Source organism: Aotus nancymaae, unplaced genomic scaffold, assembly GCF_030222135.1.
Source record: "Aotus nancymaae isolate 86718 unplaced genomic scaffold, 86718_ANA_hifiasm-v0.15.2.pri h1tg000011l, whole genome shotgun sequence".
Classification (NCBI taxonomy): domain Eukaryota; kingdom Metazoa; phylum Chordata; class Mammalia; order Primates; family Aotidae; genus Aotus; species Aotus nancymaae.
The window spans coordinates 33,520,507-33,536,696 of record NW_026988422.1 but is presented as its reverse complement, the minus strand read 5'-3'; the positions used below and the strand labels follow the sequence as shown (position 1 = coordinate 33,536,696).

Sequence of the window (16,190 nt, the reverse complement as noted above, 5' to 3'; positions counted from 1 at the left end):
AACATGCAGTGTTTGATTTTCTGTTCTTGTGTCAGTTTGCTAAGAATGATGGTTTCCAGGTTCATCCATGTCCCTACAAAGGACACGAACTCATCATTTTTGATGGCTGCATAATATTCCATGGTGTATATGTGCCACATTTTCCCTGTCCAGTCTATCATCGATGGGCATTTAGGTTGGTTCCAGGTCTTTGCTATTGTTTTTTTTTTTTTTTTTTTTTTTTTTTTCAGTTGAAACATACAATTTTATTGATGATACACAAATGAAGTCTTTGGTGGATAAATTCAAGTCAAAACAAATAATAGAACAGTAGGCCATTCATAATGAACAGGTTTACTGTCAATTCAGAGGAAACAGTAAAAATATTTCCATCCAAGCAGCACGATTAAAGTCACAAATATGTTTTCAGTACAAGGTCTATTTATTTGGTATTTATAAAATGGTTCAGGTTAAAGCTGGTGACTGTCACAGATAATATCACTCTGGATGATACATTATTCAAAACTGGCAGCTGAAAGGATTCCTTTAGTATATGAGCAAGTGGAAAGCAGTAACTTTCAATTTTCAATGCTTCCAGACTGCAAAACCAAGAAATTTCTTGAAGTCTTTTGACAGCACATAACCAATCAGAATTTGTTCACTAGCTTTATAACTTTCACTTTCACTAAGAGGTCATGGTGATTTGCTAAGGCTCTAATTTTCTTAACACACACTCCAGATGCAGTGCATAAGTAAAAAAGGGAACCTTTATTGAATTCTCTATAGTTAAACACTTCTGCTCTGAGATTGTCATAAATGATCTCAAATAGAGTAAGGGCATTAATAAGGATTTCTGATTCCACATAAGAATTATAGAGGGAACTAAATGAGGCTGGCACTTGGGTACTGAGCAATTTCTTCAACATATCTGGATTTTCAGCAAAATTTGAAAGTATTTTCAAAATCTCGACCTTGATTTTTCCACCTCCCTGAGATAACAAACGGAAAAAATTTGCAATGGAATTGACAAGCAGGTGCTGGTAGTCATTAGTAATAGTCATGTTTGTTAAAAATTTTAGTCCAACTACTTGAACTGCTGAGTTCAGGTTAGAGGCCATGATATCATCCATCACTTTATTCATGTACACCTGAAGCCGGCCCTGATTTTCATAATTCTCACTCAGGTTATTCATGGCCATTAAGGCTTTTTCCTTAATGTGGGGATCAGTTTTGTTAATCATGTTTGCAATAATTGGGAGGCCTCCCAATTTGCGGATTGTCTCTTGATTGCATGAATAATTGGCATTGTTGCTCAGAGTGAGCAAAGCTACCTGTTGGATGAAAGGATCATCAGATTTCTGAAGCAAGGCAAGGACCTTCCTGAGATCGTGGACACCCAGAATCTCATCAATTTCATAAGGAAAGGGGCGCTTCTGCATGGCAACGGGCCTTTTTCCCCTCCCTCTGTGCTGAATCTCAGGCTCAGAGTCTGAATCTGACTCTGTGTCAGTCCACCCAGACTCCCCTTCCTCAGAATCAGGGACCTCTGCCAGGAAAGCCTGTCCACCATTAGCAGAGGCTGCAGCAGCTGCTGCAGCCCCATCTCCAGGACGGAAGCCCATCCCCAATTCATCTACTTCAACCTTGCTTTTCTTGCCCTTGCCCTTGCCCCCATTCCGGGACCTGGCCTTGGCTCCACCTTTGGGTACAGCTCCAGTCGCTGATGTGGCTTTAGGTATAGCCCCAGTGTGAGCCCCAGGGGTTGCTTTCTTGGCGGCGGTTGTTCCAGGAACTGCGGCTGCTCTAGGGGAACCAGAAGTTCCCGGAGCCTCTGCAGCCCCAGTAGGAGCTGCAGCCGCAATAGGCGTTGGGGGCACAGGAGCCTCAGCCGCCTTGGTAGGCGATGCCATCCTGGGAGCTTCAGCCACTTTGGTAGGTGCTGCTACCCCAGGACACTCGGTCACCTCAGTGGGTGCTGCTGCCTCGGTAGGCACCACTGTCCCAGGAGGCACTGCTGCCCTGGGAGTCTCCACTTCTATGGGGGCTTCTGCCACTTTGGGAGGCCCTGCCACTGCAGGGGCTTCTGCAGCTGCAAGGGCCTCTGTCACCACGGGAGGTGGTGCTATTGTAGAAGCCACTGCAGCCCCAACTACTGATTTGGACTTAGGCCCAACCCCGGCTCCATCTGCCTCTTGGGCTTGACTTCCTGCCCCACTCTGAGCCTCAGCGCTGGATGCAGCTGGGGCCACTGCCTCAGCTCCAGCTGTGTCCAGAGCAGAGGTTTCATCCTGGGCCCTGTCCTCTGCTTCAGCGTGGACTGGGGTTGGGGGACTGAATCCTGGCCCAAGGTCAATTGTGAATCCGGTTCTTAGGCCGGCTCTAGCCCTGGCTCCAGTCCCAGCCACAGTCCGGTTTTTGGGCTTGGCCATTCTCTTCTTGGTCTGGTCTCTTCCCCTGGTGTATTTGTAGACACAGTACCAGGCACCAGCCCCGATCACTATCCCTGCCGCTACACAGCCAGCATCCCGAACGCGGCTCATGGTGCAGCTGGGGTTATTCACTGATCCAGAGGGTGGAACTGGCTTGGTTAAGGTTAAGGGATGCCTGCTCCTCCGGGTGAGGCTCTTCAGTTTAGGCTTACAAGTTCTGCTGAGGCTTAGGCAGGGCCTCCTGGGATCAAGATCGGTTTGCTTTTTCCCACTGTAGCTGTAGTTTCACAGAGGCCAAAAGGAAGACAGACCCGAATTCCTTTTCCAGGACTGAAAAGACGGGGGTGAACAGCTGTGTGGGCCGGAGGTGTCTGGAAAACGGTCTGTGCGCTGCCACGTTTATTTCTCTTCCCTCCTCTCACAACACAGGACTGGATGTGGGGTCGGGCCTGCCCGGATCTGGGGATATTTTCTCCTCCTCCTCCTCGCCTGGGTTAATCACAGGGCAGCGAGCTGCGCAATAGAGTTGGTACCCAGAGGAGCCAGGTCTTTGCTATTGTAAACTGTGCCACAATCAACAAACATATGAAAAAATGTTCATCATCGCTGGTCATTAGAGAAATGCAAATCAAAACTACATTGAAATACCATCTCATGCCAGTTAGAATGGTGATCATTAAAAAATCTGGAGACCACAGATGCTGGAGAGGATGTGGAGAAATAGGAACACTTTTACACTGTTGGTGGGAGTGTAAATTAGTTCAACCACTGTGGAAGACAGTGTGGAGATTTCTCAAGGACCTAGAAATAGAAATTCCATTTGACCCAGCAATCCCATTACTGAGTATATATCCAAAGGATTATAAATCGTTCTACTATAAGGACACATGCACGCGAATGTTCATTGCAGTACAGTTTACAATAACAAAGAAGAAAATTATTTAAGAATAAAATTTAATTGGCAAAATGCAGATGTGGCTTTTAAGAGTGCTTTCCTATTGTTTTAAGTGCATGAGTAACCTGTTCTAAATAAGTGGACACCCAAGGATTCTGTAAAATGCCATCCAGTTACCAATCATTTATATTCCCTAACTCAAAATTCATTCACATGTATACATTTTTCTCTAAACCAATTAGCATGCAGAATTTTGGTTAAAATTTGGTGTAAAACACCCAGGTATTTTTTTTATAATGCACCCAATAACTGTCACTCACTAACTGAGAAATGGTGATTTAACAAAGCATAATACAATTATGAAACTAGAGCCACAAAACATCTGTATCTGTCATATGTATGTGTGTGTGTGCGTGTGTGAGAATTTCACTCTCTTTATGTAACAGTATTCTTTTCTTTGTCCTTTCCTCACTCTTCTTTCTCTCTCAGTGTTTTCCTCTCATTTTCTTCTCATAATTTTTATTTAAAATACATGGCCAATATAGAAAATACAACATAGATGGTCAACCTTTTTAATATTAGGGTTACCTTAAATGCCATTTTCCAAAGTGGTTCTCTGGAGATGTTGAAGTATATACTTACATATTTCAGTGTATTCAAGTAAAGAGTATATTACATGGGACAAATCCTTTTGTAACCAGCTTTTGTCATTTAACACTTTCTTGGACTTATCAACAAAGCTAAATTTGTATCACCTAAAACAGCCACATTCATTTTATTATGAATCTTAATTACCCCTTTCTGCACTATTTTATTTTTTCATATCTTGTCTCTCTTAAATGTACTTCTAATTTTTCACTTTAGATCACATAATGAATGGATCCAAATATATGTTATAGATCAAGATGTATGAACTTTCTACTTATATGTAGTGATAATCACAGATGTTCTCTCTAAAATGTAGTTGGTATCAATTTTACCAACCTTTAGAAACATCTTAATGGGACAAAGTTCAAATGTTTGATGACCAGCTATTTTGACCTTTATCTCTATGGGGCATTGTAGATTTGACATGCTCTTAGTGTATCATGATTAATATTTTGTTTTAGTAAAGACACCATTTTTTCTCAAATTCATATGCAAATTGTCAAAGGCATTAATCCTAGAGCAGAACTTTCAAAAGCACCAACTCCCTTTGATTCCTAACAAAGCACAGAAAAGCACTCTTTCTGGCTAATATCCAGGATCTACTAAGAACTTAAACAAATCTACAGGAAAAAAGCAACGCCATCGAAAGTGGGAAAAGGACATGAACAGACACCTCGCAAAAGAAGGTATTTATGCAGCCAACAAACATGTTAAAAAAAACCTCATCATCACTGGTCATTAGAGAAATGCAAATCAAAACCACAATGAGATACCATTTCACCCGTTAGAATGGCAATCATTAAGAAGTCAGGAGGCAACAGATGCTGGAGAGGATGTGGAGAAATAGGAATACTTTTACACTGCTGGTGGGAGTGTAAATTAGTTCAACCATTGTGGAAGATAATGTGGTGATTCCTCAAGAATCTAGAAAAAGAAATACCATTTGACCCAGAAATCCCATTACTGGGTATATACCCAAAGGATTATAAATCATTCTACTATAAAGACACATGCACACATATGTTTATTATGGCACTGTTTACAATAGCAAAGACTTGGAACCAACCCAAATGCCCATCAATGATAGACTGGATAAAGCAAATGTGGCACATATACACCATGGAATACTATGCAGCCATAAAAAAGGATGAATTCATGTCCTTTGCAGGGACATGGATGAAGCTGGAAACCATCATTGTCAGCAAACTGACACAAGAACAGAAAAGCAAACGCTGCATGTTCTCACTCATAAGTGGGTGTTGAACAATGAGAACACATGGGCACAGGGAGGGGAACATCACACACCATGGCCATTGGGTCGTAGGGGGCTAGGGGTGGGATAGCATTAGGAGAAATACCTAATGTAGATGACAGGGTGATGGATGCAGCAAACAACTATGGCACGTGTATAACTATGTAACAAACCTGCATTCTGCATATGCACCCCAGAACTTAAAGTATAATAAAAAAGAAAGAAAAGCCCGCATTTTGAGTTTCAGACTTTCTTTTTGGGGATTTGGGTTTAAGATATTCTTTTTGGGGGTTTTATTTAAAGTGAGTCTTAATCCTCCAACAAGTGATTGGCTGGAATCACAAGTATTGGAAAACCAACAGAGGAGTAAGTCTTGACATTTTATGCTACCACACCTCTGAGATTAATTGTTCTTTCCCTCACTGGTTGGTAACTATTAAATGTGTGATTAATGCCTGAGATTGCATAAGTGTGAAGTAAAATATTTTTTAGAGAGTACATCCTCTAAGGGTATATACAGATAAATACAGTTAAGGGTTTTAACATTTCAAATATGGTTGACTATTTCTTCATGGAAGATGTTTTGTTGAACATATATGAACAAGACTGAAGCAGCCGTAATTACTGCATGATAGGCACGGTAAAGAAGTACTCTGTTAGGGAAGTTCTGTTCTTTGCCTCCCTAATCCTTCACTCTATCTGCCATATTCCCATATGATTTCTTTCTTGGTTGTTCTTGTTCTAATAACTTATAATCACCACATTTCCCCAATTCATTTATCTTCCTTGTGTGTTTTCTGTCTTCACATTTCAGCACTTGCTACATCTTTCCCACAAAATCTTTTATGGTCAAACAACACATCAACATGTAGTATTTGTATTTCTCAATGCTTCCTTACTTTCTGCCTTCAGAATACATCAGCTTCTTCTCTATTGACTGAGTCAATGGATGGAGTAAGTAATTTTCTGGTTTCTACATTTGTATTGATTGGACTTTTAAGTTCTTGGGAGATGCATCTTTCTCTTTTTGGTTCTTCTCTGTATTCTACATGGGAATTATTCTGGAAAATTTCTTCACTGTATTTACAGTAATTACTGACTCTCATTTATATTCCCCAGGTACCTCCTACTGCCCAGCCTTTCTCTTCTTGATGTATCTTTCTTCTACTACAGTTCTTAACTTTTCACTAACTGCAGCATCATTTCTTTCCCAAGATGCATGATACAGATATTTTTCATTCATGGGTAAAATGAGATGCTGCTGCTCATAACCATGGCATATGGCAGATACACTGCAATCTGTAAGCCTCTCCATTACCTGACCACAATGAACCCCAAAATGTATGTTTCCTTTGTTAGTGGCATCCTGGATAGTCAGGATAATCCACACTGTATCTCAGTTTGGGTTTGCCATAATATAATTCATTTTGGTAACCACCTGGAAACCTTCAGGAGACTTATCTGAAGCATTTGTCACATTGTCAGATCACAACACAGTAGGGATTTTGCTTTTTATGCCATGTATGTTTTTCTATGTGTAGCCTTTTCCTAAAACATTACATGATTAATATTTGTTCATTGTTCCTTTTGCTATCACCCCTATCTAGAATCTACACATTAAGAAACAAATACTTGAAGTCTCCATGGAAAGACTGGACAAATGGATTGTAGGTTCTAGCAGGATCTCATAATAAATGGTGCATATCTACAGTGCAAGATGATTCAGTCTCACTAAGAACACAGAGTCACATGACTATCAACATTATTGTGATAAGAATTACTATTTGGGGAGATAGTTCAGCAAAGGTCCCATATAGAAATTAAGTCAGAGGTATCTTTAGCTTGCCACCACAGAGAAGAGATTCATTTCATATACTTTTATTGAGAAAAAAGATAAGAATACAAAACCAAGCTGATTTGCAGGAGTAAATTTGATATGCAAATACTACTCTCTGAATCACATTTTTTGAGACACGCTAATTGTAATTACTTCAGTTTATACTAAATGCTTCAAAAAATAGTACATTGATCTCATAGTAAGCATATAGATAGAATAAATGTGAACTTAGGTAAATTATAAATTCAATAAAGTATATTTTTAAATTTTTTGTCTTAATTTCTGTTTAAATTAGATAAGAAGAAAAGCCACAACTATGTAATAGCTGCTAAGTTCTGAAGTCAGACTTCACTTTACCTTGAGCTTTATTAGTTTATGATGCTACTTCAGTTTTGTGCTCAGATTTGAGTGACTGCAGGAAGAGAGTAAATTCCTATAATGCTGTCAATACTTTAGATACAGACAGAGCATTTGCACTTTTACCTGTCTCTCTATTATTCTAAAAATGAGAGCATTACAAAAGTCAAAGATGTGTAGAAATAATAGTTATTTCACAGGAGACTAATCACCTAAGGATATATGTTCAGAGGTACAGTTTTTTTTTTTTTTTATTGTACTTTAGGTTCTGAGGTACATGTACAGATCATGTAGGATTGTTGAATAGGTACACACATGGCAAAGTGGTTTGCTACCTCCATCCCCCGTCACCTACATCTGGCATTTCTCCCCATGTTGTCCCACCCCGACCTCCCGAATTCCACCAGACATACAAAGAGGAGCTGGTACCATTCCTTCTGAAACTATTTCAAACAATACAAAAAGAGGGAATCCTTCCCAAATCATTTTGTTGGACCAACATCATCCTGATAGCAAAACCGGGCAAAGACTCAACAAAAAAAGAAAACTTCAGGCCAATATCCCTGATGAACATAGATGCAAGAAAATACTAGCAAACCGATTGCAACAGCACATCAAAAAGCTTATCCATCACCATCAAGTAGGCTTCATTCCAGAGATGCAAGGCTGGTTCAACATACGCAAGTCTATAAATGTAATCCACCACATAAACAGAACCAAAGTAAAAAAACACATGATTATCTGAATAGATGCAGTGAAGGCCTTCGACAAAATTCAGCAGCACTTTATGCTAAAAACTCTCAATAAACTAGGTATTGAAGCAACACATCTCAAAACAATAAAAGCTATTTATGACAAACCTACAGCCAATATCATACTGAATGGGCAAAAACTGGAAGCATTCCCTTTGAAATCTGGCACTAGATAAGGATGCCTTCTCTCACCACTAGCCACTCCTGGCTAGTATTGGAAGTTCTAGCCAGAGAAATTAGGCAAGAAAAAAAATAAACGGTATTCAATTAGGAAAAGAGGAAGTCAAATTGTCTCTATTTGCAGACAACATGATTGTATATTGAGAAGAACCTATCATCTCAGCCCAAAATCTCCTGAAACTGATAAGCAACTTCAGCAAAGTCTCAGGATACAAAATCAATGTGCAGAAATCACAAGCATTTCTGTACACCAATAACAGACTAACAGAGAGCCAAATCATGATCAAACTCCCATTCAAAATTGCTACAAAGAGAATAAAATACCTAGAAATACAACTAACAAAGGATGTAAATAACCTCTTCAAGGAGTTACAAACCACTGCTCAAGGAAATAAGAGAGGACACAAACATTCCATGCTCATGGTTAGGAAGAATTAATATCATGAAAATGGCCATATTGCCCAAAGTAATTTAGATTCAGTGCTATCCCCATCAAGCTACCAATGACCCTCTTCACGGAACTGGAAAAAAAACACCTTAAACTTCATATGGAACCAAAAGGGAGCCTGCATAGTCAAGACAATCCTAAGCAAAAAGAACAAAGCTGGAGGCATCATGCTATCTGATTTCAAACTATACTACAAGGCTACAATAATCAAAACAGCATGGTACTGGCATCAAAACAGAGATATAGACAAATGGAACAGAACAGAGGCCCTCGAGGCAATGCCAGACATCTACAACCATCTGATCTTTGACAAACCTGACAAAAACAAGAAATGGAGAAAGGATTCCCTGTTTAATAAATGGTGTTGGGAAAATTGGCTAGCAGTGTGCAGAAAGCCAAAGTGGATCACTTTCTGAGAGCTTACACTAAAATTAACTTCAGATAGATAAAGACTTAAACATAAGACCTAACACCAAAAAAACCCTAGAAGAAAACCTAGGAAAAACCATTCAGGACATAGGCATAGGCAAGGACTTCATGACTAAGACACTAAAAGCATTGGCAACAAAAGCCAAAATAGACAATTGGGACCTAATTAAACTCCAGAGCTCCTGTATAGCAGAAGAAACAATCATTAGAGTGAACTGGCAACCAACAGAATGGGAAAAAATTTTTGCAATCTACCCATCTGACAAAGGTACTAGTTTCTTAAATATGATTTCCTAGTCAGGCAAAAAATTCCCTGGAGCTTATGCATCTGTGGTTGGTATTTTGAAATAAGAATAAATGGTGAGGCATATCCTATTTCATTGAAGATTTCTACTTTTGAAATTAAAACTCTATTGAAGTTAAACATACTCTTTTCATGTGTTTGTTTCTACTGCATTGTAAATTAAAACTGCTCAATTAAGAGAAACTGGTGCCTATGTTATGTTGTCCTGTGATTCTCCAAGAACCTTCCTAAGTTATTCTACTAAGAATAACTGCTTTATCATTCACATGAATGGGAATTTCCTCTCTTAATCCCTGCTAATCTCTTTCTTCAAATGCTTTACCAGGCTTCTAGAACACCACAGCTTCCTGGCTTTCTTCCTACCTCTTGGGCAAGTCTTTTCCTGTGTCTTCTGTTGAGTGTTCCTCATCTGCTTAACCACCAACCAACCCATTGCCCATAATTTCATCTTTGGCCTGTTTTCACTTCTATCCCTAAGTATCACCCATTCCCATGGCTTTAATTACCAACTAAACACCAGTGGCTCTCAAATCTTGTATTGTTATTTTTCTCCCTCCCTCCCTCCCTCCCTCCCTCCCATCCTCTTTCTCTTTTCTTTTCCTTTTTCTATTCTTTCATTCTTTTTTTTAAGGGACTAGCTCTCACTATATTGCTGAGGCTGCTCTCAAACTCCTGGCCTCAAGCAATCTTCCTGCCTCAGCCTCCCAAGTAACTGAGAATACAAGGACAGGCCATTACACCTGGCTCTGGTACTATTTCTTGAGTTCCTAATCCACAAATCTAACTTCTTGCTTTCCTGGATGCCACGTAAAATCTTCTACTCAACAAGTCTACAACTAAGCTAGCCTTCCTCTTCTCAAACCTACTCTTCCTTAAGACACTTCACGTGGTTCCCTGCCCTTGAATTAAAACACAAACTTCTTTTCAGAGTATATTATGCCATCCAAGACCTGGCTTCCTTCCTTTTCTTCAGCCTCAGATAATAACATACTCTCTCCCTGCAATTTCAGAGCCAATTTGATTTACTTTTACAGTGGAAACTCTAAGCGTTTCCACGAGCTAATCACTTTATATACAGTATTTGTCCTTCACGTTTTGCCTCTTAACATCTGTTCATTCTTCAGCTTTCATTTGCCTCATTTTACCAGGGAGGCCTCCCGGAACCTGAGTCCAGAAGAGTTCCTTCCATTGTATATTCCTCTAGCACTACCTGTAAGGTTGGCTGCCTCGCGGGGCGTTTGGACACGCCCCCCTCCCCTCACGGGGCATTTGGACACGCCCCCTCCCCTCGCGGGGCATTCGGACACGCCCCCTCCCCTCACGGGGCGTTCGGACACGCCTCCTCTCCTCGAGGGGAGTTCGGACACGCCTCCTTCCCTTGCCAGGAGCTCAGACACGCCTCCCGCCCCCACCGCCGGGAGCCCGGGAAAAAAAGCCCCATCAGGACATACCTGATACCATTTTGTCCCATCCAGGCTCCACTCCCTGTCTACTATTTTGTCCTATCTGGGCCCCACTCCCCACCATCTGGGTCCCACTCCCCTCCATTTTGTTTCATCCAGGTCCCACTCCCCTCCTTTTTGTCCCACTCACCTTGGCCACAGCCAATCGGATGCCTCCACTCCCTATAAAACCCCGTGCCTGAGAGGAGTCCGCGCGACTTCTCCGGCCCCTCCTGTCGGGCCGCAGAACCTCGTCCGGGAGCCTGAATAAATTCCCTTGCATTGGATTATTTTCATGCTGGCCTCAGTTTCTTCGTTTCGTCCTCGGCGAGAACAGACCTTACAGATGGTGCATTGGCCGGGAAGGAGTTGTAAGACCCCTCCCCGGGGAAACTGACTCCTCCACACAGAGCTGGACTGGGAAGCTGCTGTTTGTTTCACCACAAGGTAAGACTTCTGTTACCCACTACCCCACCTGCTGCTTTCAGGGAGTCCCTGTCAGGAAACTGCTGCACAGCATCAGGGATTCCCACTGCCGCGGGGTCCGTGACCCCTGGCTTCCCTCCCCACGGGTCTGTGACCCCGGCAGGCCTCCTGCCGCGAGTCCGTGGCTCCGGCTTCCCTCCCTTCCTTCCCCACGGGTCCGTGACCCCAGGAGGCCTCCTGCCGCGAGTCCGTGAGGACTCCAGCTTCCTTCCCCACGAGTCCGTGACTCCAGTTTAGGACCTGAGTGTAAGAGGAGACGTCCCTACACTCTTGTTCTCTCCCCGTGAGGGGTATATTTAGGGTCAGGAATTTGAGGGAGACGTCCCCACTTTCCTGAACCCTCACCAGCAACCGAGGTGTGGGTACTCAGAAGCCCTGTTTAAGCAGCCCTGCCTCATGGCAGAGCCAAACCCCCGGCTTATATCAAATTTGTTGTTGTAAATTAGCTCATTTGGCATAAAAGGCTCCCGTTTTCTAAAAAACTGTATTTTTGGCTTTTTTTCTTTTTCTGTCTCTCTCTTAGCTTTCTCTCTTTCTCCCTTTCAAAATGGTGGCTGTACTACGCCCTTAAGATGGCGGCCGCTTCTCGCACTTAGCTTTCTCTTCCACCTAAGATGGCGGCAGCTTTCTATTAACTCTTTCTCCTGCTTTCTAGTAATTCTACTTCCTCCTGCTTTCTATTAACTCTGCTTTCTATTAACTCTTTCTCCTGCTTTCTATTAACTCTGCTTTCTATTAACTCTACTTTCTAGTAATTCTACTTTCTCCTGCTTTCTATTAATTCTGCTTTCTATTAACTCTACTTTCTCCTGCTTTCTATTAATTCCTTCTATTAACTCTACTTTCTAGTAATTCTACTTTCTCCTGCTTTCTATTAATTCTGCTTTCTATTAACTCTACTTTCTCCTGCTTTCTATTAATTCCTTCTATTAACTCTGCTTTTTCCCGCTTTCTATTAATTCTACTTTCTCCTGCTTTCTACTTTTAACTCTACCATCTCCTGCTTTCTACTTTAACTCTATTTTTCTCCTTTTTCTTCCTAATTCCGGAGTAAGTGAGTGAGTGAGTGAGTGAATGTATGTGTAGTCCCGCGGCCTAACAGCTACAGGGCTTGTGTGGGCCTCAACCCGCAGTTCCACAGGGACATGACCAGGAAAGCATCAGACTGGTCTCCCATCTGGGGGACACCCACCCTTTGTTTGTCAGTCTTGCATGTAGTACTGTCTTTACTGTAGCCATGTGGCACATAGCCCTGGCCATGTCTTTTCTTGGTTTTTGCCTAATTATGATTATTATAAATGTGCAGGCTTTCTGGTATCTTCGTTCCCAACCCACCCTCTGTTCCTCTTGCACCACCACCAAGGCACTTCTAGCCAAAGAAACCTCCTCTTCACCCTTAGCCCCTCCACCCTCCTCTTCCTTTTCTGACCCCGATGTGCCTGAGGAGCTCTCCTTTCCACTGGCCTGACCCAATGATCCTCCGCCTTATGATAAACCTCAAACCCCTTCAGCTCCTCCACCTCCTAATTACAACCTGGCCTCACCTGTTAGTGCTCACACCCGCTCGTGCAGTGCTCCCAACGATGAGGCCTCCCTCCTTTGCCCCCTCCATGAGGTGGCCGGAGCAGAGGGCATTGTCCGAGTGCATGTTCCCTTCTCCCTCTCTGACCTATCGGCCATTGAGAAACACCTAGGTTCTTTTTCCACCAACCCTACTACTTACACCAAGGAATTCCGTTACCTTACTCAGGCATATGATTTAACCTGGCATGACACGTTTGTCATCCTATCCTCCACCCTCACCCCAGACGAGCATGACCGGATTTTTACAGCAGCCCGGGAACACGCTAATCAGGAACATCTTACTGATAACCAGATGCCAGCAGGTGCGGCAGCGGTCCCAGAGGCTGACCCTAATTGGGACTATCAGGACGGTTGAGATGGCCACCGCCGCCGAGACCAGATGCTATGGTGCCTCCTGGCGGGCATGCAAAACGCAGCCCAAAAGGTAGTCAACTACGATAAGTTAAGGGAAATAACTCAGGGACCTGATGAAAACCCAGCCGTCTTCCTTGACCGCTTAACTAATGCTATGATCCTCCATACACGGCTGGATCCGGCCTCCTCAGTAGGAGCTACAGTCCTAGCCACCCACTTTATCTCCCAGTCGGCGGCTGATATAAGGAGGAAACTTAAAAAAGCTGAGGAGGGCCCCCAGACTCCCATGCGAGACCTGGTAAACATGGCATTTAAAGTTTTTAACGGCCGAGAGGATAAGGCTGAGGCCACCCGACAGGCCCACTTAAGGCAGGAGGCTGGCCTCCAAACCCAAGCTCTTGTAGCAGTCCTGAGGCCGGCAGCCCACCAAACATCTGGTGAGGGAGGTCCATCAAAACCCTTCTGAAATGTTTCAAGGGCCCCGCCTGGGTTCTATTATAGATGTGGTCGAGAAGGACGTTGGGCCCAGGAGTGCCCCTGTCCTCGACCAGCCCCTGGACCTTGCCCAAATTGCAAATGGACTGGACACTGGAAGGTTGATTGCCCATCCCGGACCAAAGGCCCACTCCCTGCACCTCTATGTGAGGAGCAGGCCGGTCCACAGGAAGCAATCCCTTCACCTGAATTTCTTGGCCATCTGGATGACTGATGCAGCCCGGACTTGAGGACTCCCATCACCCTTGCTGAGTCCAGGGTAAAGCTACAGGTAGCGGGTAAGTCCTTTTATACCTTCCTACTCAGGGCCTAGCATACCTTCCCAGGTCTTGGTCATGGGAATTGATGGAAGGCTTTCCTATCCCAACCAAACCCCTCTCCTAACCTGTCTCCTCGAGGGACACCCCTTCTCTCACTCCTTTTTCTACCTCCTAACCTTTGTAGATACCTTTTCAGGTTGGATTGAAGCCTTCCCTACCTCTCGTGAAACAGCAGACACGGTAGCATCCATTCTTATTCAAGAGATCATCCCCCGCTTCGGCCTACCTGCCACCATCCAGTCAGACAACGGTCCAGCATTCATAGCCCAGGTAGTCCAGCTGGTCGTCAAGTCTCTCAACATCTCCTGGAAACTACACATCCCCACCACCCTCAGTCATCGGGTAAGGTCGAACGGGCCCACGGCATTCTCAAAGACCATTTAGCCAAACTGACCATTGAGGTAAAACTTTCTTGGCCTACTCTCCTACCTCTTGCTCTAGCCCGGATCCGAGCCACCCCACGGGAACCAACGGGCCTTAGTCCCTTTGAGTTACTGTACGGCCGACCCTTCCTGGTATCTCATAATTTCCCGGTGCAACCACCTCCCCTAGCCACCTACCTTCCCTATCTGTCTCTCCTCCGCCACTTACTCAGGGAGCATGCAGATCATGCTCTCCCCGTTGTTCCAGGGCCTGGAGACACGCACCCAGCAGCACCCCTTCAGCCAGGTGACAGTGTTCTCCTCTGGGAGCTCCAGCCAGGATCTCTGCAGCCCAGGTGGTCAGGACCCCACATCGTTATCCTGACCACCCCCACGGCTGCCAAGCTCCTGGGTAACACCCCATAGTATCATGTGTCCCGCCTTAAACCAGCACCGCAAAATGACCAGTGGAAATCCAAATCCCTGGGCCCCACTCACCTTCGCCTCACCCGCTGCCCCTGCCCGTCAACTCCTGATCCTTCAAATTCTCCTTGTAACATTTCTTCTAATATCTCCCCTTAAAGCCAGACCCTACTATGCCTGGTGATTCTACTTGCAGGAATCCTGGAAACAAGGCCCCACCACTAGAACCCAATACAGCGCTACCAGCTCGTATGTGAGAAGTTGGACGTGTCCAACTCTTCAGTCAAGGTGCCAGCCGACTGACCTGTCCCCCTTACTTTGCCCCTATTCAGCAGGAAGTAGTCAGAAAGAGCGGCGCCCTCTATCATCAAAAGGTCGGAATGTAAGGTTGGCTGCCTCGTGGGGTGTTCGGACACGCCCCCTCCCCTCACGGGGCGTTCGGACACGCCTCCTCTCCTCGTGGGGAGTTCAGACATGCCTCCTTCCCTTGCCGGGAGCTCAGACATGCCTCCCGCCCCCACCGCCGGGAGCCCGGGAAAAAAAGCCCCATCAGGACATACCTGATACCATTTTGTCCCATCCAGGCTCCACTCCCTGTCTACTATTTTGTCCTATCTGGGCCCAACTCCCCACCATCCGGGTCCCACTCTCCTTCATTTTGTTTCATCCGGGTCCCACTCACCTTGGCCACAGCCAATCAGACGCCTCCACTCCCTACAAAACCCCGTGCCTTAGAGGAGTCCGCGCGACTTCTCCGGCCCCTACTGTCGGGCCGCAGAACCTCGTCCGGGAGCCTGAATAAATTCCCTTGCATTGGATTATTTTCATGCTGGCCTCAGTTTCTTCGTTTCGTCCTCGGCGAGAACAGACCTTACACTACCTAGTTTCAATTTTGTAACATTAACCACCCTCAAAATTTTTCATTCAATGTATGTCTTCTTCATTACAAGTTTCACATGAGAAGGATTTTGTCATGTTCACTTCTATCACATCATAAATATAACAAAGAGTAAAAATTTTGCAATGTGACTAATGTATTGAATGATGTTTCAGCTTTCTTCTTATGCTCAATCACAGGTTATATGACTAAAGAACTTCCTTCTCTTTTATTCTCCTTTTCTGTTCTCAATTTTTTCTGCCTCCCTGACCTCAGTCTCTGGGATGAAATCCACTAATGAGTTCCTTTTGCACTTAGGCCAATTCCAATCTTGAGC

The 16,190-nt window shown here is 44.0% G+C and overlaps 1 protein-coding gene across 1 annotated transcript; it reads right to left on the bottom strand.

Moving 5' to 3' along the window:
* Window positions 1–225: 225 nt before the first annotated feature.
* LOC135274169 (armadillo repeat-containing X-linked protein 2-like) lies at window positions 226–2,931 on the bottom strand. Its single transcript, XM_064374463.1, has one exon. The coding sequence runs from the start codon at window positions 2,517–2,519 to the stop codon at window positions 627–629; it is 1,893 nt and encodes a 630-aa protein (XP_064230533.1). The 5' UTR covers window positions 2,520–2,931; the 3' UTR covers window positions 226–626.
* Between the last annotated feature and the right edge of the window lie 13,259 nt (window positions 2,932–16,190).